This window comes from Clinocottus analis, unplaced genomic scaffold, assembly GCF_023055335.1.
Source record: "Clinocottus analis isolate CAN_PGR_092001 unplaced genomic scaffold, fCliAna1.0.p SCAF_15, whole genome shotgun sequence".
Taxonomy (NCBI): domain Eukaryota; kingdom Metazoa; phylum Chordata; class Actinopteri; order Perciformes; family Cottidae; genus Clinocottus; species Clinocottus analis.
The window spans coordinates 13,166,868-13,190,013 of record NW_027175876.1 but is presented as its reverse complement, the minus strand read 5'-3'; the positions used below and the strand labels follow the sequence as shown (position 1 = coordinate 13,190,013).

General features: G+C 47.3%; 1 protein-coding gene across 3 annotated transcripts in view; it reads left to right on the top strand.

Moving 5' to 3' along the window:
• The window catches only part of mdn1 (midasin AAA ATPase 1), a 48,820-nt gene that overhangs the window by 7,870 nt on the left and 17,804 nt on the right, over nt 1-23,146 (top strand). For all 3 annotated transcript variants that reach the window (XM_068576561.1, XM_068576560.1, XM_068576562.1), the window contains exons 18-66: nt 493-637; nt 936-1,032; nt 1,364-1,477; nt 1,903-2,050; nt 2,277-2,384; nt 2,955-3,106; nt 3,758-3,936; nt 4,043-4,251; nt 4,765-4,911; nt 5,024-5,165; nt 5,260-5,394; nt 6,022-6,160; nt 6,356-6,488; nt 6,702-6,832; nt 7,200-7,338; nt 7,499-7,613; nt 8,196-8,456; nt 8,538-8,735; nt 8,914-9,122; nt 9,206-9,328; nt 9,466-9,663; nt 9,852-9,959; nt 10,076-10,264; nt 11,096-11,185; nt 11,302-11,565; nt 11,662-11,926; nt 12,014-12,173; nt 12,326-12,442; nt 12,543-12,751; nt 12,836-12,984; nt 13,359-13,558; nt 13,893-14,116; nt 14,948-15,061; nt 15,675-15,804; nt 15,971-16,077; nt 16,207-16,340; nt 16,498-16,664; nt 16,860-16,980; nt 17,160-17,373; nt 17,955-18,195; nt 18,276-18,399; nt 18,727-18,891; nt 18,980-19,194; nt 19,282-19,669; nt 19,895-20,007; nt 20,259-20,937; nt 21,052-21,213; nt 21,951-22,236; nt 22,350-22,588. In XM_068576561.1, the coding sequence (XP_068432662.1) occupies nt 493-637; nt 936-1,032; nt 1,364-1,477; nt 1,903-2,050; nt 2,277-2,384; nt 2,955-3,106; nt 3,758-3,936; nt 4,043-4,251; nt 4,765-4,911; nt 5,024-5,165; nt 5,260-5,394; nt 6,022-6,160; nt 6,356-6,488; nt 6,702-6,832; nt 7,200-7,338; nt 7,499-7,613; nt 8,196-8,456; nt 8,538-8,735; nt 8,914-9,122; nt 9,206-9,328; nt 9,466-9,663; nt 9,852-9,959; nt 10,076-10,264; nt 11,096-11,185; nt 11,302-11,565; nt 11,662-11,926; nt 12,014-12,173; nt 12,326-12,442; nt 12,543-12,751; nt 12,836-12,984; nt 13,359-13,558; nt 13,893-14,116; nt 14,948-15,061; nt 15,675-15,804; nt 15,971-16,077; nt 16,207-16,340; nt 16,498-16,664; nt 16,860-16,980; nt 17,160-17,373; nt 17,955-18,195; nt 18,276-18,399; nt 18,727-18,891; nt 18,980-19,194; nt 19,282-19,669; nt 19,895-20,007; nt 20,259-20,937; nt 21,052-21,213; nt 21,951-22,236; nt 22,350-22,588 (8,796 nt within the window). The remainder of the gene's footprint in view (nt 1-492; nt 638-935; nt 1,033-1,363; nt 1,478-1,902; nt 2,051-2,276; nt 2,385-2,954; nt 3,107-3,757; nt 3,937-4,042; nt 4,252-4,764; nt 4,912-5,023; nt 5,166-5,259; nt 5,395-6,021; nt 6,161-6,355; nt 6,489-6,701; nt 6,833-7,199; nt 7,339-7,498; nt 7,614-8,195; nt 8,457-8,537; nt 8,736-8,913; nt 9,123-9,205; nt 9,329-9,465; nt 9,664-9,851; nt 9,960-10,075; nt 10,265-11,095; nt 11,186-11,301; nt 11,566-11,661; nt 11,927-12,013; nt 12,174-12,325; nt 12,443-12,542; nt 12,752-12,835; nt 12,985-13,358; nt 13,559-13,892; nt 14,117-14,947; nt 15,062-15,674; nt 15,805-15,970; nt 16,078-16,206; nt 16,341-16,497; nt 16,665-16,859; nt 16,981-17,159; nt 17,374-17,954; nt 18,196-18,275; nt 18,400-18,726; nt 18,892-18,979; nt 19,195-19,281; nt 19,670-19,894; nt 20,008-20,258; nt 20,938-21,051; nt 21,214-21,950; nt 22,237-22,349; nt 22,589-23,146) is intronic.

Genomic DNA, 23,146 nt, shown 5'->3' with positions numbered 1-23,146 from the left:
GACGTATCAGTTTAAGTTTACACTATATTTTCTCGGCTTTATCTTACCGTCCGACAGGGAAATGAACAGGGGTTGGCTTGTTCGTGTTACTCCGTGACTGTGGTGAAACTCCACCCACGCTTTTAAACACACCAAAGTCCCACAGGAACAGAAGAAAAAACTCACTAGCAAGTTGGTGATAGTTCAGAAACTCATGTGGTTCTGCGATGTGAAATTACAGCTTTTTCTTCAATGGTGGCTTTGGCAATAGCATCGATTACGGTCTGACACATAAGGTAAATCGGCAAAAATACTCTAAATATAGGGTACACTCCAACAGACCAAAATAGCTTTACCCGCGCGCTTGTCATAATGATAAAGGAGCCATATGACCATACCCCTCTCTCTGTACTATCAACTGTCAAATAAATGCAGAAATCCCCAAAAACAGTGAGTGTACAGGGATGTAGAGCCTTGGCAGAGCAGCTCTGACCCCTTTGTCTTCCTCTGTAGGGAACGTTAGCTCTGGCGGTAAAGAAGGGCAACTGGATCCTGCTGGACGAGATCAACCTGGCAGCAGCTGAGACCCTGGAGTGTTTGAGTGGACTGCTGGAGGGCACGGCCGGGTCTCTGGTGCTGCTGGACCGTGGGGACACTGGTGAGGACTGCTGTCATGTCTGAATCCAGACAAGAACAAATGTTTAGAAGCAAAATGCAGCCTTTTAGGGCTACGCAGCAATTCTACCAGCACCAAAGCAATATATTATTAACTTAATCATCAACTCCATTGGCTGAAAATCTCACTTTAGTAACTTTTTTTTGGCTTGACGCTGGATGTGACATTCCCACACGGGACACTCAAAAGATCCCACTGATGAGCCCAGATTTTTCTGCAATGAATTATTCTCGTATTTCTGGGATAGTTGCTCATATCATAATGTTTTTTTTAATCACAGAGCCCCTGGTCCGCCACCCAGACTTCCGGCTCTTTGCCTGCATGAACCCAGCTACTGATGTGGGGAAGAGGAACCTGCCTCTGGGCCTCAGGAACAGGTGAGAGTGTGCAAAGGTGAAGGCAAAGGGAACGTCTCATTAGATGCCTGCGAGATTATTCATTTTAGTTTGTGGAAATGACAAACATATCAACAATTCCATTCCTTATCTTTACTGCGGAGGGAGAGCGAAAACTATCATGAAACTGACCCCGTTACACGAAGGAGACCAGTGTCTCTTCTTCGAGCTCCCTGAGGTCCTTACCCTATTACCAGCCCCCCCTAACGTGTGTGTGTGTGTGTGTGTGTGTGTGTGTGTGTGTGTGTGTGTGTGTGTGTGTGTGTGTGTGTGTTTGTGTGTGTGTGTGTGTGTGTGTGTGTGTGTGTCCCAGGTTTACTGAGCTGTATGTGGAGGAGCTGGAGGACGAGGGAGACCTGCGGATTCTGGTTTCGGACTACCTCAAGTGCTTGAATCCACACAGGAGTGTCATCAGTGGCATTATAAGGTTGGCCTTTACGTCATGTCACCGCAGGTCAAGTCAAAGTAACCGCTGTTTGAGACCCTGCTGAAGGAGAACTTTTTTTTTTAGCAGACAGATATTCTAAAAAAAACTCAGTTTTTGTACAGCATTTTTGGGCTGTAGGGATTTTTGAGTTAAATCAAAAATCAATCCAAAGAAGTAAAACACAAGGCTCTTTGTAATAAAGATGGGAATACTTTATCTGTCATCCGGCTTCTTTTTAAAGTAACTCCAGGGCCAAGGGTGCAGGGTTTTGGGGACACTCTTTTAAAAATCAGCACAAGCCAGTCCTCATATTAACAGGCTCCCTTATTCGTCATGCCTACTACGTTGTGTTTTTTTTTTTTCTTCTTCAAAATCTCACTGTCGGCTCAAGCTGATTCACTCCTCGATTTGTGTTTTGTGTGCAGCTTTTACCTGTCGGTACGAAAGGAGGCTAACTCTCATCTGGTGGACGGGACGGGCCACAGACCCCACTACAGCTTGCGGACTCTCTGCAGGGCACTGAAGTTTGTGGCAATAAACCCCTGCAACAGTGTGCAGCGCTCGCTCTACGAGGTAGGAGGAGAGGAAAACCTTTTCACTGAGTGATGAAATCTATCTATCTATCTATCTATCTATCTATCTATCTATCTATCTATCTATCCTGTAGTTTTGCTTCAGGTTTGGTAAATGTGGGTGTTAAAGGAAGTTGAGATCATTTCAGTGTTTCGGAGCGAGTTATTCCTGTCCCTATCACTTGTTTGTGTTCAGAGTTAACGGTCTCCCTGTTTCATGTTTACAGGGTTTCTGCCTGAGCTTCCTGACTCAGCTGGACAGAAGTTCCCACCCAGTGGTCCAGAGGCTGGTGTGTCAGCACATCCTGACGGGGAAAACCAAGTGTCTAAAACATGTAAGGAGTTCTAAGAGATACATTATTATTATTATTATTTTTATTTTTGGTAAATCTTGTGCAATTTGAGCTTTGAAAAAAATCCACTATCGGTCTTTAATAAAATAGAAATTAATGGATGGACATTTTTGGAGGGTGGCTAAAATGTTGTATCTCGACATCTTGTTCATTTCATATCTTGATAATGATATATGTAGCATATTTTCTGGTAATTCAATACATATGGTTATACAAAGTGACCACATTGTTATGTTTATTTTTATATACTTTGACAAATCTTTTTGATTAATAACTTTAATAGAGTTTGAAATATAGAGAACAAATAAATACATATAAGCCGAGCCTACAACAGGAATATGTAAAATATCAAAATAAATGATCAGAAGCTTCTGCTTCAATGTTTCTTTTACTATGCTGTATGATGAGTAACTAATTAATGAACCCAAAGGGTTTAGGACAAAACATGTTAGTTTTTCGGGTTTGCCTCCGACGGGGTTGAGCAGCATCGTTTGAGTCCCACCAGGATATTTGTGAGCGGCTGAAAAACTTATGTTGCTTTATTTGCTGCAGCCCATCCCGGCGCCCTCAGGCCGGCCCTGCGTGGAGGTGGAGGGCTACTGGGTGTCTCAAGGGGAGATGGAGCCGGCCACGGACCCCAGTTACATCCTCACCGCCTCAGTCAAACTCAACCTCCGCGACCTCGCCAGAGTCGTGTATGCAGGGTAGGAAAACCCTGCTTGAACCCTGTGCCCATGACTTCCCCCAAATCATTTTCATCTATAAATATCCTGCCTTTTATTTTGTTGGAGCTAATTCTGGCTCCTGGGAAAGGATGCTACGGGACAAAAATGTGGTCGTACTGAATTCTCCCCCCAAGGATGCGGTTTGCTTTTGTGCCTTATGTATGGCTTGTGTTAAGGACTGCCAATCACCTGAACTAAATATAGGTATAGAGGTTTTAGATAAAGCATTAGCAAGATTCAACATTGATGTTGGGCTCACAGTCAGGGATCCAGTTCCTCCCAGAGGTGTGGAGGGAGGTTTGAGGCCAGGGCCAACTGTGAGAATGATTATTTTAATGCAGCTGGCTTTGTGCAAAATATCATTCCATGGTGCAGCATTAGGCTTTGCCTTTAATGGATGTGATGGGCCCAAATTATGCAAAACACTCTGAGACCAAATGTACTCAATATGTTGATATACAATGTACTTTTTGCCTTAAAGTGCAATTAAATTAACATTGTGTCAAACAAAATAAGTACATTTAATTTGAGGAAAGTGTAGAGATTTTAGATTACATGGAGTACATGTGTTTCTCACTCTTTATCTCTCTCTTTTTCTTTCTTTCTTTCTTTCTTGGTTGGGCCTCACAGGACTCACCCCGTGCTGATCCAGGGAGAGACGTCAGTGGGGAAGACCAGCCTGATCCGCTGGCTGGCTGCATCTACGGGGAACCAGTGCGTGAGAATCAACAACCACGAGCACACCGACATCCAGGAGTACATCGGCTGCTACTCGTCAGACGACAAGGGCAAGCTGGTGTTCAAAGAGGGTACGTGGGGAGAAAAGTCTCTGACCATAACAGAGAATCTGTCGACCATTGTTGTCCCATGGCGTTCCACACAGACTTTCATCAATTGCTTGTCGATCTGCCGCAGGTGTTCTGATAGACGCCATGAGGAAAGGCTACTGGATCATCCTAGATGAGCTGAATCTCGCCCCCACCGATGTCCTGGAGGCTCTCAACAGGCTGCTCGACGACAACCGGGAGCTCTTTGTGGCCGAGACACAGGAAGTCATCAAGGCCCACCCCAGATTCCTGCTGTTTGCCACCCAGAATCCCCCTGGTCTCTACGGCGGTAGAAAGGTATCCCCATTCGATCAGTCCGAGAGGGATTTGTCCGGTGGCATGATTGATGAGCTCGATAACGAGTTGGCAAGATTTCCATGAAATTTGCAGAGCAGTTAAACTCTAAAGAAATGTGCACACCGCCCAATGGACGGACAACATTTTAATATACACTGTTGGTCAGGCTTCTTCATCTCGGTCACATTAACATTTAAAATGTAAATATGTTGAAGAAAAATCTGTCTTTTGATGTCATGTGACTCGCTAACATGTGTCGTGTACCAAAAGAAAACTGGAGCATGAGCAACACAGACTATTATGACTATGAGCTGTGTTGAGCCATCATCCTGTAGTATTGAGTAGTATATTTACAAATCATTGGTTTGCAGAGAAAAAAGTTCACGAAACAAAAATGTCTCTCGCACAAAGACTTGGGAGACTACAAAATGGTAGTGTTGTCTGGGATTGCATTGCATCTAATACAACTCCATCCACTCCTGTTGAGTAATCTTTTCACCGTCTGATCTCCAGGTGCTCTCCAGGGCTTTCAGGAACCGCTTCGTGGAGCTGCACTTCGATGAGCTGCCCAGTGAAGAGCTGGAGACCATCCTCCACCAGAGGTGCAGTCTGCCTCCATCCTACTGCGTCAAGATGGTCAAGGTCATGCAAGACCTCCAGGTGACTTTTATACAGACTTTTATATGTTGTTGTAGAATGGACTGTGTCCCCTGCGTATCTCTCTGTATTATGTACCTGTTTTGGGTGATCCTAACTCCCCTCCCCCTATCAGTCCCTACGCAGGGGATCTTCTGTGTTTGCTGGGAAACATGGCTTCATCACCCTCAGAGATCTGTTCCGTTGGGCAGACCGCTACAGGCTCGAGGAGCAGACGGACGCCACTCAGGACTGGCTGCAGCATTTGGCTGATGACGGTGAGGCTTTGACAGGCGTGTCTGTGAAGTCGCTAAACGACGCCAGCGTTCCATCAGAAACCTTCGATAATGTTGTTTTCGTCGTCTTCATCAGGGTACATGCTGCTGGCAGGACGCGTGAGGAAGCCGGAGGAAGAGGCAACCATCCTGTCCATCCTGGAGAAGCACTTCAAGAGGACGGTGAACCCTGAAAACCTGTTCTCCCAGAACCAGGTCACCAGCCAGTTCAGTAAGTGCAACATCAAGACACTTTGGCTTTGGGTATCGGCTTCCACAGAGTGCTGGTCCAATCCAAGTCTTTAATTGATATGCTGTGGGGAAGTGAACGGGATTATCTTTCGTGTAAATCAACACCAGGCTTGACTTGTTTGGTTTAATGCAGGATGTTTTTGCATTCAAAGTGTCTCTGCTGAGTAATTCATCAGGGTGGGAAATCAATGTGAGACCATGTAACATATGAAAGTTAAACTCATAAGAGAAAAAAAGCGCCCTTCAGTGCAATGCATGTTTGGGATTTTGCTGCTGCAGACCTTCATAATCTGGTACGACTTGTAGTTTACGTTTGCTTATGACTTTTGTTTGATTTTCCTGTGTAGCTGACATAACTGAGTCAGTTCACTGATTGTATGACTCTTCTCTACTCTTCCTCCTGCTGTTGCAGGTGGTCTGTCAAACTCCATATTGCTTTAGGTTGCTTTTAAAGTCTTTCAAATGTCCATTTAAAGGGTAAAGAGAAAGTGGACGCTGTATTAAACAATAAACCCTTTAGTAGCAGTAAACCATTTAATTGAACATTCAGATGAAAGAATGACGCCATCTAGCTCGTCTCATGATGGCTCTTCGCTCTGATTGGCAGGCCCCTTCATCGACAGCATCGCCGGAGTCCCGGAGGAGTTTCGGCATGTGGTGTGGACGTACGGCATGAGAAGGCTGGCTGTGCTGGTAGGACGGGCGCTTCGATTCGGCGAGTCTGTCCTGCTTGTAGGAGACACTGGGTAAGTTGTTGGTTCAGACTGGGTGGAAAACTAAAAAGATCTCAACTGGACGGATCAAGATCAAATTTTGCCCATTTATTCATTTGTGGATCGAAAACTATGAGTCCTTAGAACTCTAGTCATCTACTAACCTTTCCTCTAGCGCCCCCTATTGCCTTAACTATTTTAATCATGCTCACGTCGTTCCTTCGCCAGATGTGGAAAGACTACAATCTGCCAGCTGTTTGCTGCCTTAGCTGGACAGAAATTTTTCGCAGTCAACTGTCACTTACACATGGAGACGTCTGACTTCCTGGGAGGACTGCGACCCGTCAGGCACACGCATCAGGTACTGACGAGTCGGGGGCGGAGGGGGAATCTATAGCTGACATTCCTGGAACTTGTTTCCTTGTGTAGAGACATAATATCATCAAAATCATATGGACTCTAGCAAGAATATATCCAATTTACATTCCATTTTCATTCCATATTGCATTTATGTCTTAACCTGAAGTTGAATAGCGCCATTAAAAGCAAATCGCTAAAATGTACTTGTGCGCAGACGGATGGTGAGGACTGCAGGCTGTTCCAGTGGCATGACGGCCCCTTGGTGCGGGCCATGAAGGAGGGAGGAGTGTTTCTATTGGATGAGATCTCCCTGGCAGACGACTCGGTGCTTGAGAGACTCAACAGGTAGACACACGCACAGCATGTCACTCACAAGCAACAAACAACACTAGTAACCGCCACACGCATCTCTAAAGAGCTTGACATTCATCCAGGATGAGACTTTCAAGTTTTAAAATAATTCATAAGATAAGAAATATGCTGTACGACGGTAGCTTTAGTAGGGAAACTGGATTATAGTGTATAGCTCTTGTTGAATGACATATCTCAGGCATCCAGTTCACACGTGATAGTGGATCCGTCCTCATGAGAGAAACCTGCTTAAATCTCATAAAAGAACCATCATTTCTTTTTGAGCCACAAAAGCCAACATCACCACGACACGGCCGCATACAGGTGGGTCACGTGACCGTGTGTTGTGTTTTCCCGTCAGCGTTCTAGAGACGGAGAAGTCCCTCGTGCTGGCAGAGAAGGGCAGCGGAGACAACGACGACGTGGAGCTGATCGGAGCGGCCACAGGTTTCCGTCTAGTTGCCACCATGAATCCCGGAGGAGACTTTGGCAAGAAAGAGGTAGGTTTAAAAAATAAAAATAGTAGCAGCAGAACTGCTCACAGTAGAACGTTTGTCTTTGGGGTTTAACATGCTTTTTTAAATGTGCGTGTTTAGAGTAACCAACCAGAACTGTACCAAGTCTGACCTTTTTTCTTTTTGCTTGTGTGTTTTCCACCAGCTCTCACCTGCCCTCAGGAACCGGTTCACAGAGATCTGGTGTCCGCAGAGCAACAGCCGCAGTGACCTGGTTCAGATCATTCAACACAACCTGCGCGCAGGCCTCTCACTCGATGGTAAACAAGCTCGGAGAAAGTTTACTTTTTTTCTTTTTTTCTTTTGCAGATCCCGATTACAACCAAAATTGCCTGTAAACTCGAAAATAACATTATTACATAATCATTCCATGATAATTATAGATATTGCAAAAGTAATGGCTGGTAACCAATAGAATTGAATGTTTTTGGTTATGGAATACAAAACTCGTTGGCAGTTGAAAATATCTGCTAGTTACTAATGCAGGCAGACGTAGTCTTGCTTTTGTAGTACACTACCACTTTTAAGTCACATTGCTGACAGTGGTCAGCTCATTGATTTCACATGAAACAACCAAACAAGGTCAACGTTGATATTGATTGAATTTCAAGTAAGGAATAATATCAGAGCAATGAGCAGTAAGCAAGGCAGCACTGCCATAAAGTTCAAAGTCATTGCCATCCTCCTTTATTCATGAATCATAATGGAGGGTTTAGACCAGAGGCCTCAGTCTTACCTTCATCTCAGACCTCAGGGTTGTTGCCATGAAGCAAAACATACAGAACAATTACCCAAATGAACGAAAGTGTGACTCATGCGATTCCGTTTGGTCTCAAACGCAGGCGGCGACATCGCAGAGCTGATGCTGGACTTCATCGATTGGCTGACCCAGCAGGACTTCGGCCGCCGCTGCATCCTGAGCGTCAGAGACATCCTGTCCTGGGTCTACTTCCTCAACACTGTGTGCGAACGGGACGAGGACGGCTTCATGACCATGGGAGCCCTGGAGGACGACGAGGAAGCCGAGTGGAACCTCCGACTGGACACCGTCACCGCCTTCATTCACGCCGCGTGCCTGGTCTACGTCGACGGCATTGGCGCCGGTGAGCTGACGGCACGTTTTCGTTTAGTTCCACCTAGACTGTTTTGAAGAAATGTGGTCTGAGACTCCCATTTTCTTGCAGGGACCACCGCGTCCTGTGCGGACACCGCCCTCCTGGCGCGCCGGCTGTGCCTGGACTACCTGCGGCAGCGGCTGGGCAAGATCACTAAGCTGGATGAGGAGATGCTGGACGCCCTGAGAGTCTATGACAGCAGCCTGTCGCGGGAACCTCAGTGGGGCGACGACTTTTTCGGCATTGACCCCTTCTACATTGCTTTAGGTACAAAGTCCACGTACATGCGACGACATCTACTGGCGTATGTCCCGCCTCCAAACGTCTAGAAAATGTCTCTTATGAGACTTGATTGTTGTCAAATCATTCTTTGGGACCTGATTGGGGTGAAATCATAGTTATTGCATACTAATGTTGTGTTTCCCGATCTTGAATGTCCGCCCAGGGCCTCAGACTGAGAGCCGCGACCTGTCGGACTACGCCATCGGAGCGGGCACGACCGCCGTGAATGCCCAGAGGCTCCTGCGGGCGCTGAAGCTGCAGAGGCCCGTGCTGCTGGAGGGCTCACCTGGCGTGGGAAAAACCAGTCTGGTGACAGCGCTGGCAAAAGCTTCTGGCAACCAACTGGTCAGAATCAACCTGTCAGAGCAAACGGTAAAAAAAAAAAAATGATGCTCAAAGTTTCCTCAATTGTGCTCGGGAATGAACTGATGCTGATGACGTTTGCTCTCTGGCAGGATGTGACTGATTTGTTTGGAACTGATCTCCCTGTGGAGGGGGGAAAGGGAGGAGAGTTTGCGTGGCGCGACGGCCCCCTTTTGGCAGCTTTGAAGGCTGGCCATTGGGTTGTCCTGGACGAGGTGAGGAAAACTGTTCAGGCATTTTATTTACAGTTTTTCACACTGTTTCTTATACAGCTTGGCACTTGGAGAAGACAAATTTTGTAATCAGATGAAGTTGATATAATATTAAACTGGCTTGTTTCTCCCGCTGACAGCTGAACCTGGCCTCTCAGTCGGTGTTGGAGGGTCTGAACGCCTGCTTTGATCATCGAGCAGAGATCTACATCCCTGAACTGGGGATGAGCTTCCAGGTTCAGCAGGAGAAGACCAAGATCTTTGGCTGCCAGAACCCCTTCACTCAAGGCGGCGGTCGTAAAGGACTGCCCAAATCCTTCCTCAACAGATTCACTCAGGTGAGGACCGGTTGAGAGCATTGTGCAAACTTCTTATACACGTAAAACTTAATAGAGCCCATACAATTGTGTTGCAATGCACTGGTTTCGCTCTCCCAGACTCCTTGAAAGGAAAGCATAAAAGCTAGAATCTTATCACTGAGTAAAGCAATCGCTTTCTGGAAATCTGACTTCCCCTGTGTCCTCAGGTGTTTGTGGACCAACTCTCGAGTAAAGACATGGAGTTCATAGGAGACGCTATTTTCACCAGCATCGAGAAGGAAATCATTGCTAAAATGGTGGAGTTCAGTAACAAGGTAAGCGTCTCTTGCACAGCGGCTGATTTGAGAGACCGCCTCTGCTGAGCCAACTGAGATACAAGATACAACCTGCGAGTCTGGACACGAGACCCTTTTTGTTCTTCCTCCGACAGCTTGTCCAGGAGGTGGGTGTGGAGCGGCAGTGGGGTCAGAAAGGAAGCCCCTGGGAGTTCAACCTGCGAGACATGTTCCGCTGGTGTCAGCTGATGCAGGCCGACCAGTCCCCAGGGTTTTTCAACCCAGGCCAGCATGTAGCCTTGGTGTATGCCGACAGGATGAGAGCGGAGACTGACAAGGCTCAGGTACAAGAGTCTGCTAGAAACTTTATCAGTATATCTCTGGGTTGAAGTACAAGTGGGTTTTCAAGAAATCCTGAAGTATTGGAAGCTATTGTTCTTAACCGATTATGTTTCCTTAAGTTCAGTCTCATGTTTCCGTTTTTAATTGTTTTATTTATCTTACCGAAAACACATTTTATGTGCTCATGATGAAGGCATTTTGGCTTTGCTTAAGATTCAGAACATACTAAAGAGTTGTCTGTGTAGGGAGAGCATGACATGTAAAACTCTTGGGAAAGGGATCAATAGGTTTTTGATAGATAGGTTTTCGGTTGGAGAAGCAAATTCTATGACTGTAGGCCAATGCAGAAGTGTCTTAAGCTTGCATTATTTCTAATGGTCAGCAGGGGCGCAAAAATAAGTCTGATTGTATAGAAGTCTAAGAGAAAATGACTGTACTTCACTGAGGTAAGTGAGAACAAGAGTTTATGGTCTCAATCAATAGTGTCCACATTGATAAGCAAATCGGGGTCTCATTCAGAGTAAAATAGCCAATAAAGCAGAGTATGCTTTAAGGCGTGGCCACCATGGTAGTAATAGCTCGCTGTACATTTATAAAATAATAAATAAATACAGTTTAATATTATGTAATTGCTTTTTTATGCAAGCTGTCATAAGTGGATTCACACAAAAAGCACATTGTGTCAAACAGCTTTTTTGTGGTCCGTTCAGGCCTGAGTTTAAGCATATTATATTCCCCTCAGTACTCTGCATTCAGTGACCACCCTAAGGTACGACCCGTATCAAAGTATTTTTCCACTGTTCAGTCTATAAAGCCCTTCCTCTCCCACACAGGTTCTGTCCGTGTTCAGGAAGGTGTTCGGCGAGGACTTTGAGCCTTACAGCGGCTCAAGACAGTTCCACATCACTCCACTCAACCTGCAGGTTCGTCAAAACTACAAACCTTAGTCCCCCTCTTATATTCATTATACCAGAAGCGAAGGTTTTAAAATTGTACAGACAATGATGTATTTTTTTTCTCCCGTTGGTCGCCCCTGTAGGTGGGGTTCTCCGTCCTGCAGCGCAGCGGAGGAGCTCCTGTGACTTTGGACCCCCCGCTGTCCATCACACACCAGGCGCTGCGGCCCATGGAGTCCCTGATGAAGTGTGTGGAGATGGGCTGGATGACCATACTGGTCGGCCCCACGGCCAGCGGGAAGACCAGCCTGGCGAGACTGCTGGCTCTGCTGACCGGACACCGCCTCAGGGTCATGGCCATGAACAGCGCCATGGACACCACAGAGCTGCTGGGAGGCTTCGAACAGGTAACCGGGAACGCCCGTGTGTCTGGCTCGCACTGCCGCTTTCATTGTCCTGAAGCATCCGACCGCGTCACTCTGCACTCTTTTTACTCAATCCAGGTTGATATCATGCGGCCGTGGCAACTAGTGCTGGAGAGCGTGGACTACATAGTCTCCATGGTAATAAGGCGTGGCCTGATGTCGCTGGATGTCGGCATCCAGGACACGGAGTTCCTGCTGCAGACGTGGGGTCTGTTCTGCCACTGGCTGAAGGATGAAGGGCTGCAAAGAACCGGCGGCACCATCAACTCAGAGGCCCTGAACAAGCTGGAGGTCATCATCCTCCTCCTGCAGAAGCTCAACACCAAACTCAAAGTGTTCACTGGTAAGAGGCCGAGGAGAGTCTGAAAAGTGGTTCAGTTGTCTCGCAAGTATAAGAACGGGCTGTAACTCTCTTGTGTTCGTCCTCTAGACATGTCCAAACTGCAGATGGACTTCACGCTGCTGAAGGAGCGTCTGGCTCAGCTGGAGGACGGCTGGACAAACGGAGGCTTCGAGTGGCTGGATGGCATGCTGGTCCAGGCCCTGCAGGCTGGGGACTGGCTGCTCATGGACAATGTCAACTTCTGCAGGTGAGCTATTGAAGTGTTTGAAGAAGAAAAAATGGATCCCCAAACTCTGACAAGGGCTGTAGATTAAGAGAAATCTTAAAATCTGCAACTAATAAACTTTTGGAGGTCAAAATATTTCAAGAAATTCCACTGATCAAGTATTATTTGCTTAGTGCCTCCGTGCTGGATCGCCTCAATGCTCTGCTGGAGCCCGGCGGATCACTCACCATCAACGAACGTGGCGTCATAGACGGGAAGACCCCCAAAATCACGCCGCATCCCAACTTCAGGTAGTATGCGATATCAGAGCCTGCTCACTTCTTTTTAAAAGCCTTTAGAAATACGTGTGTGCTCAGCTGTGGTTGTGTGCGCACGTGGGGGCTGTTGCAGGTTGTTTATGACCATGGACCCGGCGCATGGGGAGCTCTCCAGAGCCATGAGGAACAGAGGGGTGGAGGTGTACATCCCGGGAGAGCACGAGGGGTCCTGCTGGGACACGCTGGATCTGAAGACCCTGCTTCACACCGCCGGGGTGACCGGGGACTGCGTGTGTGATCTGCTGATTGAAATACATAAAAGCATCAAATCTGCCATTTGGGGTAAGCGCTCAAGCGTGACCGCAAATACCTGTGCTACCAGAAAAGCTACAGAATATCTCAACAACTGGCCTCTACCTTTTTTAGATTCCCCGGCCTCGTCGGTGGCCTCTCTGCTCCATGCCGCGACCCTGCTGTCCTGCCAGCTGCAGCGAGGTGTCGATTTGCCCAGCGCCCTGCAGCATGCCTGTGGGGAGGCCTACTCGCTCTGCCAACGCACCGCCGCCAGCCAAAAGGTATCAACACCCCCTCAGCAATGCTTCCCCCAACTGTAACGTTTCCATTGAATATGAATTTACAGGGAAAACCTTTCCAGAAAAATGTCGAAAGCAAGTTTTGTCTTTGAGTTTTCTACAGTAAAATAGTGGTCGATAATTACGTAAAATTGCAGTTTTATTCACTGTAGAAATTCAGAATGTTCCTCTTTTATCTCACTGCGTTATACAAGCACTCTGAAGGGTACACTGCTTATAAATCCTGGATCTATAGCTCACATCCTGTCCTAAATCCAAATGCTTTTTATGGTTCCTCCTGCTTTAAGACATCAAGTGAGTACAATCATGCTCTCCAGGAGATGAATAAACATTAGTGTCCTGTTATCCTCTTCCAGCTGACCCAACAGGTGATCGAGCAGCACTTGGCCATCCTGGACACGGAGGACTGGGGCAGCGGGCTGCTGTGTGCTGGAGTTTGGCCTGACGGCTTCCCGTCCGCCCTCCTCTCCACGGAGGATTCCTGCTTCTCCGCTGTCCTCCGAGACGGACAGGTCCTCTCATTCTGCTTGAACACCCTCAGCATGCAGGGCAAACGGTAAGAATAGCGATGACACAATCACGCGAGTCTGCAACAGAGAAATGCTACACAAAGCTACCGATACTGAAAGCGCCTGAAGTGGCCGTTGAAATCTGTCAAAATAAAAATTCTCAGGGAAATTTTCATTGTTCAGTCCAAGCACTAAAATGAGTTGAAATGCAGACACTGAAATAAGTTGAAGTGCGGGGGATAACTTTACTTGAACGTGAACGCTGAAGTGTAACTGAACATTCAAATGAGTTGATGTGTTAATGTTAGCGTGAAGTAGTAGTTTTTGGCGTCCGTGTATGCCAGTTGTGAAGTCAAATACTCAAAATTGTGTCGTCCGCAGGAACCGTCCACTGAGTCTGAGTGACCTGCAGAGGGCGTTGCAGAGCAGTGGCGTCCACGAAGGCCTGATGTTCTCTGGAGGAGTGGTGGATCTGGCAGACGGAGACACTCTGAAGCTGATCCCCACAGCAGTCCGACTGCTCACAGAGAGATCCTCTCATGGAGACTGGATCCTCCGCAGCAGCTGGCTCTCACACCTCGGGAAGAGCTACAAATATGCCCCCGGTTCGTAACCCTGCACACTCACACACGACCAGCTTCTCCAAGATTTTAGATTCAGAAGTGCAGCAGTTTCATTCTCTAAAAACAAGCTTTTCATGTGCGACCATAGATTTCAAAGTACGGGATTTTGTCAAACTATAACTATAGGAGACATTGACATCCCTGACCAGTAATTCCTCCATCCACAAGTTATCTGTCCATGTGCTCTACACTCTTAGAAATATAGGTGCTAACTAGAACCATAAAGGTTTCTTTAGGTTGCCCCTATAGGAGAACCTTTTTGGGCTCTTAGTGGAACCTTTTTAATAGGATTCTGCCGCTAACAAGAACCCACCCAGAAGGTTCTACCAAGAACCCCTTTTATGGTGAAGATGTAGCGCAATGCAACCCACAGTCATGGCACGCAGTCTCAGATTCTGGGGATGTACCTGTGGGCTGGGAGGATCTCTTCACACCTATGCTGTCAACAATCCTCAAACTTTTTTCCCCCAAAAAGAGTTCCTTGTATGAAAAGGGTTGTAAATGGAACCCTTTTCATACAAAGAATCCTTGAAAAATCAGATTACTGAGATTGCATGCAATTTCTGGTGCAATGTAAAAGTTTTTAAACTACTAGTAGTAGCAGTAGTTTATGAACATAAAATAACTTTTTTTAAATTTCTTCAAAAGCAAATTGCTCCGGGTGAGAACCTCAGAAATAAGAGTTCTTCCTGGAGGGCAAAGAGTGTGAATTGCACCAACGTGCCGAAATTAAAATAGTTTTATTTATTCGCAATTGTCCAAAACGATCCAGTACCTTGGATTCTGAAACAATGTGCATCTTGACTCTTCCAGATCCGGCTCTGGTCCAGGTGGAGGCGGGAAACCGGGCTCTGAAGGCTGTGTTTGGTAGCAAACTGGCTGCCAAGGGCAAGTCACTAGCAGAGCTGCTCCAGCCTCACAGCACAGGTAAACTCTTGAATACATTGTGGCTGTTGCGTTAATGGCTTAGTCGTAATAGAAGAAACATATATCACATGCAATTTAGGCCATTGCAAAATAGTTGAGAATACCCTGTATTTTCTGTCCAGAATTATTTTTGAGTTCACTGCTGTACATGATAAGCCTTTCTTCAGGCATTTGACTTAGTCTCATAGTCAGGCCATGAGAACTTATGGGTTTCTGGGCACAGGCATCGCAAAGGCCTCACTTACATAAGTGTTTCTAAGGCTTTATAGCTGCTACGTCTCTTTTTGTCATTCTTTTTGTGTCTCTTTGTAGTTATTTTGTGTCTTCTTGTGGTCCTTCTGAGTGTTCTTGTTGTGTTGCTTTGTGTCTAATTGTTGTCTCAGTGGTTGTTTTTCCCTCAGTGGTTGTCTTTTTGGTCTATATTTAGTGTCTTTGCTGCTGTTTTGCATCTCTTTTTTTAGTGTTTTGGTCCCTTTTGTACGCCCTCTGTGTCTCTTTGTAGTCACTGTGTTTCGTTGTAGTTATGTTGAGTCTCTTCTTGGTAAATGTGTGACTCCACATACTGCCGCCAATCTTCACAGAGTATTAACCACTCTCTCTGTCACTTTGCCAGATGAATACAGGATTCTGGTGGACATGCGATGGAACAAGCAGTACCTGGATATTTTGGCTAATAAGTGCAACTTTGAGGACGAGGAAAGATACATGGAGTTTCTGGAGGCCCTGAACGCCGTTGCAAACAGGTACGCCGGGAGGTTGCCCGTCAAGTCTTTAAAAGATTGCTCCAGTAGAAAAGTCAGCAAATATACATTTGCAAGTGGAAGGAAACACAACTCCAAACGGTGCTAATAATTTAAAGCGTGATGCAGAATTTTTTTTATCTTGATTTTTGTTTGTGTGTTTCGTTAGGATCGTTCTGATGATGGACAGGGAGGAGAGATCTGTCATCTGCACCTGTGCTATCAACCTGTCGGCTCAGAACTGCGCCCTGAGAATAGCCACGGCCTTCAGCAAAGGTACGGGCTTCAACACCCGCCTGTAAAAAACAAAGAAAAGTTTCAAAATGTCTTAACTCCTAAGGAACACCGCATGCGGCGTAGTATGCAACTCAGTTTTGTGCAACATCGGTTTTTCTCCCCACACAGGGTCTGTGGACATTGGCCACCTTCCCCACCCAGTGCTGATGCACCTGCGGACCTTCTTTGACCTGTGGGACTTGTTCACCCTGCAGGCGGTGCAGAGCGGGCAGCCCTACATCTCAGATCACATCATGTTTGAGGTTAGAACTTGCGAGCTGTATTACCGTGTGACTTTACATACATTACACGCAGACCTTTTCTATTTTTTAAAACATAAAATACATCACAATCCTCCCAAAATTGAAATGCCCTCGGTCGACCTTCGCTCGTGACACTCGACCTGTCGCCTGTGTTTAGATCCTGCAGCTGCTGCAGTGGCTCGATCGTTTCTGGGACATGTGCAGCACCCTGTCGGCTGACTCGCAGGGCATCGCCGTGCTGTCGCTGCACTGGCAGTGGGTGCAGAAACACCTCATCCTGCGACTGCCCCAGCTGCTGCTGGGAGACACCTACGGCGCATTTGAGTAAGCACTTTTTACTTGCTTTGTTTAGTTACATGCGCGTTCACATTTCGGAGATGGTATGAGGTTAAGATTGCAATAAGACTTTCTTGCGTTGCAGATTTGTATTTGATATTATGCTATTATATGCTATTTATTCAATGTCTACAGTTACAGTTAATATATTTGACTAACACCTGTGACTGTGCTGTGCTCCAGAGGTCACCAGGAGCTGCAGGCGGTCTCAGCAGCCATCCAGACTGTTCTGTCCACCCCGGTGTCTGTGGCCTCAGCACTGAAGGGCATCCAGAAAACCCTCGGGAAACCTCTGCCATTCAAGGTCTGGAGATCCTTCATCAGCTCTGCTTTACTGTCAGATCACTTGCAGATATTTACTCATCATCAGTAGTTGTTTTTACACCTTTCCTATGGTCCTTCTGCCTCGTGTAATATGGTCATCCAGTAATCTCTGCATCTGAATTACTTCACAAACTAAACCACATGTGCTTTCTCCTCCAGTTGCAGTCAGTGGCTGAGTGTGCGTCTCGGCTCCGGCTCCTGAGTAAAGCCCTGGATGTCAGCGATCTCAGGCTAGACGGCACCACGGGTCCATGGAGGCAGGAGCTGGTGCGACTGCAGGGCGCCGGGCTCGGGCTCGACATCAAAGAGAGTCTCCTTGAGGCTTGGGGCCTCGTTCTGCTGGCAAACAACCAGCTGGATCCACAGAAGTCTGGTGAGGCGTTCTCACATCGCTGTGGTGGCTTAAGGGCCTGAGAATGGCGACGTTGGTCAGTGGGTTGGTTGGCAGCTCCGTCTCATTCTCGAATCCAACTCAAGATATCTCAATAGTTGGTGGGATTTTGCCGCACACTGTTGCGCTACACAACTATTCAGATTTTCTGGTTCCACATGAGATGGTTGGAAAGGGAGGAGTAGGTGAAGAAGCCACCAGATCCTGTACACTGGCCCTTTTTTAAAGAAAATTTGTTTTCACAAGTGGCTCCTGAATGAGGCCCACTGCATTTTTGGAGATGCTGTCATTTAATTAGCACCTAATTTGCATTTCATGCTTCCATCAGGATAACCCCACGTTACATATCTTTACATCTTTAGCCCCAATGCTGTTCTGGATCGGAGAACACCAAAACATCACAATATTGTTTGTCCCTGTCCAGCACGTTTATTATGTGGGCTGTCATAAACATTGCAGCGTGCACGGGACATGTTCATGCGTCGTTAAACGTTTTGTCACCTCTAAATAGAAAACGCCAGTGTGATTATTAAAGGGTCTCCGTGTGAATGCTATACCACCAGGGGTGTTGGAGAGGTTGGTGTCGAGCGTGGAGCAGCAGCAGCGTCAGATGACCTCCAGAGGGCTGCTGGAGATGTGCTCAATGCCCGAGGGCGAGGAGCCTGGAGAAGGAGTACAGCTGGCCAGAGAGGAGCTGCAGCAGCTCAGCCGCAGGGCTCAGCTCTGGCCCCTCATGGAGGAACTGGCTGTACTCAACCAGCTGCGACTCAGCACTGACCTGCTGCACCTGGCTCTCTCCCCTGGGTAAAAACACTTCTTTCTCAAGAAAGCACAAAAGATAATGCGGACTGATGTTGAAAACATTCTTCCCCGTTGATTTGCAGCGACCAGGAGGCAGAGGACAGCTTACGCCGAGAACTCTCCAGACACCTGCGCTACTGCCTGCAGTCCACACCGATGAACGTCAGTCAGCTCCAACCGCTGTGGTTCCTGCTCAGCAGTGACAGGGTCAGTAGACCAAGGAATACGAAACAGAAACCAAAATTTACACCGCAAGAAAAAAGAAAAAAAAGACGCAGTTTTGCAGTTGAGTTTAACCTATAGATGTATATTTATCAGCCCAAAATTGCCACTTTAATTAAGAAAGTCAGATTTGGGTACAGCCCTATTTGTCACTCTAGAAAATATGTGATCCAAACTAAAGTATGCATCAGAACCAGGTGGACCCAATCATGTAATCGTCTTTGTTTTCTTTCAGCTCTCCACCGTTTACTGTCAGATAAAATACTTTAAACATGAAGAATGTTGCTCATGATTCTTTTTGTCTTTTTTTAGCCGGCTGAGGAGCTGCAGTTTGTGTGGTGTGAGCTGCTATCAGAGGCTCTGGGAGCCCTGTGGACCAGCAGTGTGACCTCAGACCCAAACCTCTGGCTTAAATGGGACCCACTGAGTCCCAAGACCAAGCCATCTATAAAGCCGCACCACGGAGCAGACAACGTGGTACTCATCTTAAACATCTCTTGTAGATGTCACTGTATTTATCTCTGGGATCTCCAACTGGTTTAATACTGGTCCGTGTTGTCTTTAGGGTCCAGCCTTGCTGAGTAAAGCAGTGTGGTCAAGTTGCATGCTGGGAGTGCTCTGCAGCAGTGAGACCGGAGGTCGGTGGGAGCCATCAGGGGAAGCCCTCCTCACCCTCTCCCATGTCACCCTGGGGGAGTGGAAGGAGAGGATCCAGCAGCTGCAGGACGTGTCTGCTGTGTTGTGGGATAATATGGCCCTACCTGCACTGGCAGAGTTCAAGTAAATTAAAACATTTAAAAAAATAATTGTCTTTACAACCATTTATAATTCTTTTGCGGTTTAGTAATCACTTCGATTACTTTTCAGGGGCACAGACTTTAGGCTCCAGGGCGCGGTCCTGCGTCGCCAGCTTCAGAGCATGGCTGACCTCCTGCCGCCCAGTCTGCAGGAGGGCTACATGGAGAGCTGCGAGAGCCTGGTGGAGGACCCCGACCCTCTGATAGCTGCCCAGGAGATCCAGACCGTCTTCAGAGACTTCATGCCACCCAATCTGCTCCCTAACGGCCTTGTTGAGGCCTGCATCACCTGCCTGCAGCAGTACGTCCAAAGCAAGGTCCAAGGCTCCAACCCACTGGCCCGATCTGGAGTGTTCTGGGTCAACATGGGCCTGCTGCAGATCAAAGTGTGGACACCACAGACTATCTTTGATCCAGCTGTGAAGAGAGCCTACAAACTCAACTACTTACAGCAGGAGGTCGGCTACTGTTTATTTTACTTTTTTATTTTGTCACATAAAAATGTATGTATTCAATGTAATCATCTTCAACCCACCGCTATTATTTAATCCAAGGCATATATTTTGCACAACTTTTTAGTTAAATACTTCTTTGGGACGGTGGTCGCTAGATGGTAGTTAAAGCCCAGAAAGTACTTTGGCCTGATGATGGGGTGGGCATGTGTCCTTCTGTGTCTGTTTCAGCTGGCTCTGCTGCAGGAGGAGTGGCGAGCACGCAGCCTGTCGTCTCAGCTAGTGACCGGGGCAGAGCTGGAAGAGAGCAGCACCACGGATGGCTTCCAGCATCCTCGAATCAGGTTAGAACCAGCAACAGGTTCTCAACACGTGAATGAATGAAAAATGAGCTCAATCCAAGTCTCAATGGCATCGGGGAAGAGTCAGATTTGCTCATGCACATTCACGTCTGGTGATTGGAAATTAACAATCGATTCCAAATTATACAACTACAGTGAACCATGCTCCTTTTACTGTACATTTGTCATGGGAGTAATGTATGAAGACAGACTGAAATATCCTTTAACCTTGTGTGTCTGACTTGTTGTCGCAGGTACCTGTGGATCCGTATGCAGCAGGTGAAGGATCAGATAGCTGAGCTCTCCAGGAAGCAGGCATGTCGCCCCCATGAACCGCAGTACGGTCGCCTCTTCCAGGACCTGCAGCACTACCTGTGCAGCATCGGCCAGGCGTTGGCTGTGGAAACCCTGTTGTCCCACCTGCTCAAGGCCCTGCAGGGCGGCTCCTCCTCCTCCAAGTCCAGGTCTGCCATCCAGGTCCTGCTAAAGGAGGAAGCCGTGTGGCAGAACTCCCAGCAACGCTTTTGCCAGAGGCTGCTGGAGGATTACCCCCTGTACCCCGACATGGTTGGGCCCGTGCGGACCGGCATCCTCCAGCTCCGGCACGGGATGCGGCTGGTGGCCTCCCAGGTGGCCGCCTCGCTCACGCCTGTGCCCGGTCTGCCCAAGTTGGTGTCCTGCCTGCTGGCCTTCCCCTCCCTGTCCCCCAGCTTGCCATCCTACCTGGCCCGAGCGGACTTCCTCTGCTCCAGGGCTTGCACGGACAGCCTACGCTGCCTGGCGAAGCTCCTGCCCCAGCAGCAGGACCCCGAGCACGTCATCCCCCGGTCCTCCACGCTGCTCCTGAACTCCCTGCTGTATGTGCAGTGTCACACCCTGTCCACAGGAGAGTTCAGCCCTGAGTCACGCAGCCTCTTCCGACACATCTGTCAGGTCAGCGCTTCCTGTTCACACAAAGATAGATTGAATTTCTGAGTTAACGTTTGAAGAATTCCAATTTTTGTCCAACTTTCCAAAGTTTTATTTGTGTTGTTGCTGACTCCTCAGGCCCTGGTGAACGAGTGGGACGACCAGGAAAGACAAAAGAGAGAGCAAGAGCAGACAGAGGCTAGCTTGTATCGCAATCGCAGCCGACTGCACGGCTCAGGACTGACTGAGGACGAGCAGGAGGAGAGGGACTTCAGACGCCAGTTCCCCCAGTTTAGCAAGGTATTTACAGAGACTGTTGTCAGATCCTGGTGAAGCTTCAACAGACTGGCCTAGTTGCTGTGCCTAAATCAACCGCAGCATTTCTCTGAAATGCTTTATCTCAGAACCAACCTGTTTTGATTCTGATGGTGAATGAAGGGTGAACAGAGTTGTATTCAAAAGCCATGAACCGTTCCATTATCTGAACTGCTTATCCTGTTCAGCTCACCGGTTTATCGCACATATAGAGTCGGACAACCATTCACGCTTAGATTCACACCTACGGGCAATTTTGAGTCCCCAATTAACCCTAAGTTGTGGGAGGAAGCTGGAGAACCCACAGGGAACAGTGCTAGCCACCACACCACCTATTAAAAAAAACATAGTAAACTCCATTTTAAAAGGGTAAAGTAGGTGCGGCTCTGTCCGTGGGACTGAAATAGAGAGTTTGAGATCGATGGACAGATGGAGCTATCAATGCTAACTCTACTTCCCAAAATGTAGCAATTCACGCCGTGCTGTTTTGTTAGCAGTTGTATGAATAGGCTGATATTAACTTTGCCTGTGAAAACGCTGCTATTATATCAATTGTGGTCAAAGGTCATCACTACCATTTAAGATTCACCCACTAATTAGCATTCACATCCAAAACAAATTTCATAAGACTGGCACAAAGCCAGAAGTGTGTGTGTTTGTGTGTGGTGTAATATAGTGTGTGTTCCATGGACATTGAAGGGTCACCGTTCATTCTTCTTTAGGACTTTGCAGACATCATGACCCAGCCAAGTCTAGAGGGCCCAGCAGACTCAGGACAGAAGGAGGAGGAAGAGAACCTCCAGGAGGAGTCCAGCGAGAGCAGCTTCCTGTCTCCGGCTGTCATGAACACAGTGGTCCAGGTTCATCAGCGCCTCTGTCTGGGATACGCCCAATCGCTGTGGTACCAGAGCACGACACCAGCCGATCACAGCAGAGAACACGTCAAAGCCCTGGTCTCCTCGTATCAGATTGCTTCCCCCGTGATGTCACGCTTCTATCATCTCATCGGTTAGTGTTTGCGGTCAGGGACGCATTTTTTCATCATTTTCCGGCTGCAAAGCAGAAATAAGTTATTGTAAATGGACTAAATCTGGATTATGACCCCTGTGTTTGCACTTCAGACGCTGAACTGGATCAGCAGCTCACGGGCAGTGAACTGCTGCTCTCCGCCCTCCTCCAGAACACAGTGCAGGCCTCTGGGGGCCCTGATGGTCTGTCTGTCGCCCCAGAAGGACCTTATGACTTCTACCAGCAGCCCAACATGAGCGAGGCCCGCCTCTGTCTTCCTGTCCTGGAGCAGCTGAATGTGGCAGCGAAGCAGAGACTGGTGGAATGGCCAGAGCACCCAGCGCTCATACAGGTCAGTTACCTATTTAGTTTTATTGTACATCAATGACTTGCAGATAGTTGGTTGACACACACACAAATTGAGTGTCTTAATGCAATAAATGTTACAGGATGCAAAGTGTCTTGATAGACATGTTTCGGTTATTCTTAGGATCAAACCTATGACATTTTTCTTCTGTCAAACTGAAAGGCAGAATCAAACACAACAAGATTTTCAACAAGCTATTTGTTTAATTTGACATCCTCTCCAATTTTGACTGAGTAAGGTGATGAAGTTGAAATGGCAAAAGTGTTCTAAAATTGTCTAACTAAACATTGAGCAGACATGAAGCACAATTACATTGAATGCATGTCCATTATTAATCTCCTAGCTTTGATTTGTTTTCCACCCACTCCTCTGGGAGATATCTGGCTCTTTTGCCTCTTTAACTTCCCTTGTGTTCACAGGCTAATCAGCTGTTTGCTGTCTGGTAGTGTTCAGAGCTTATCACTGGAAACGGTCTCCTGCTGCTGCAGGAATAATAAGATTATATTTGGGTTCATCACTAAAAGACAAAACAAAAACATAAAG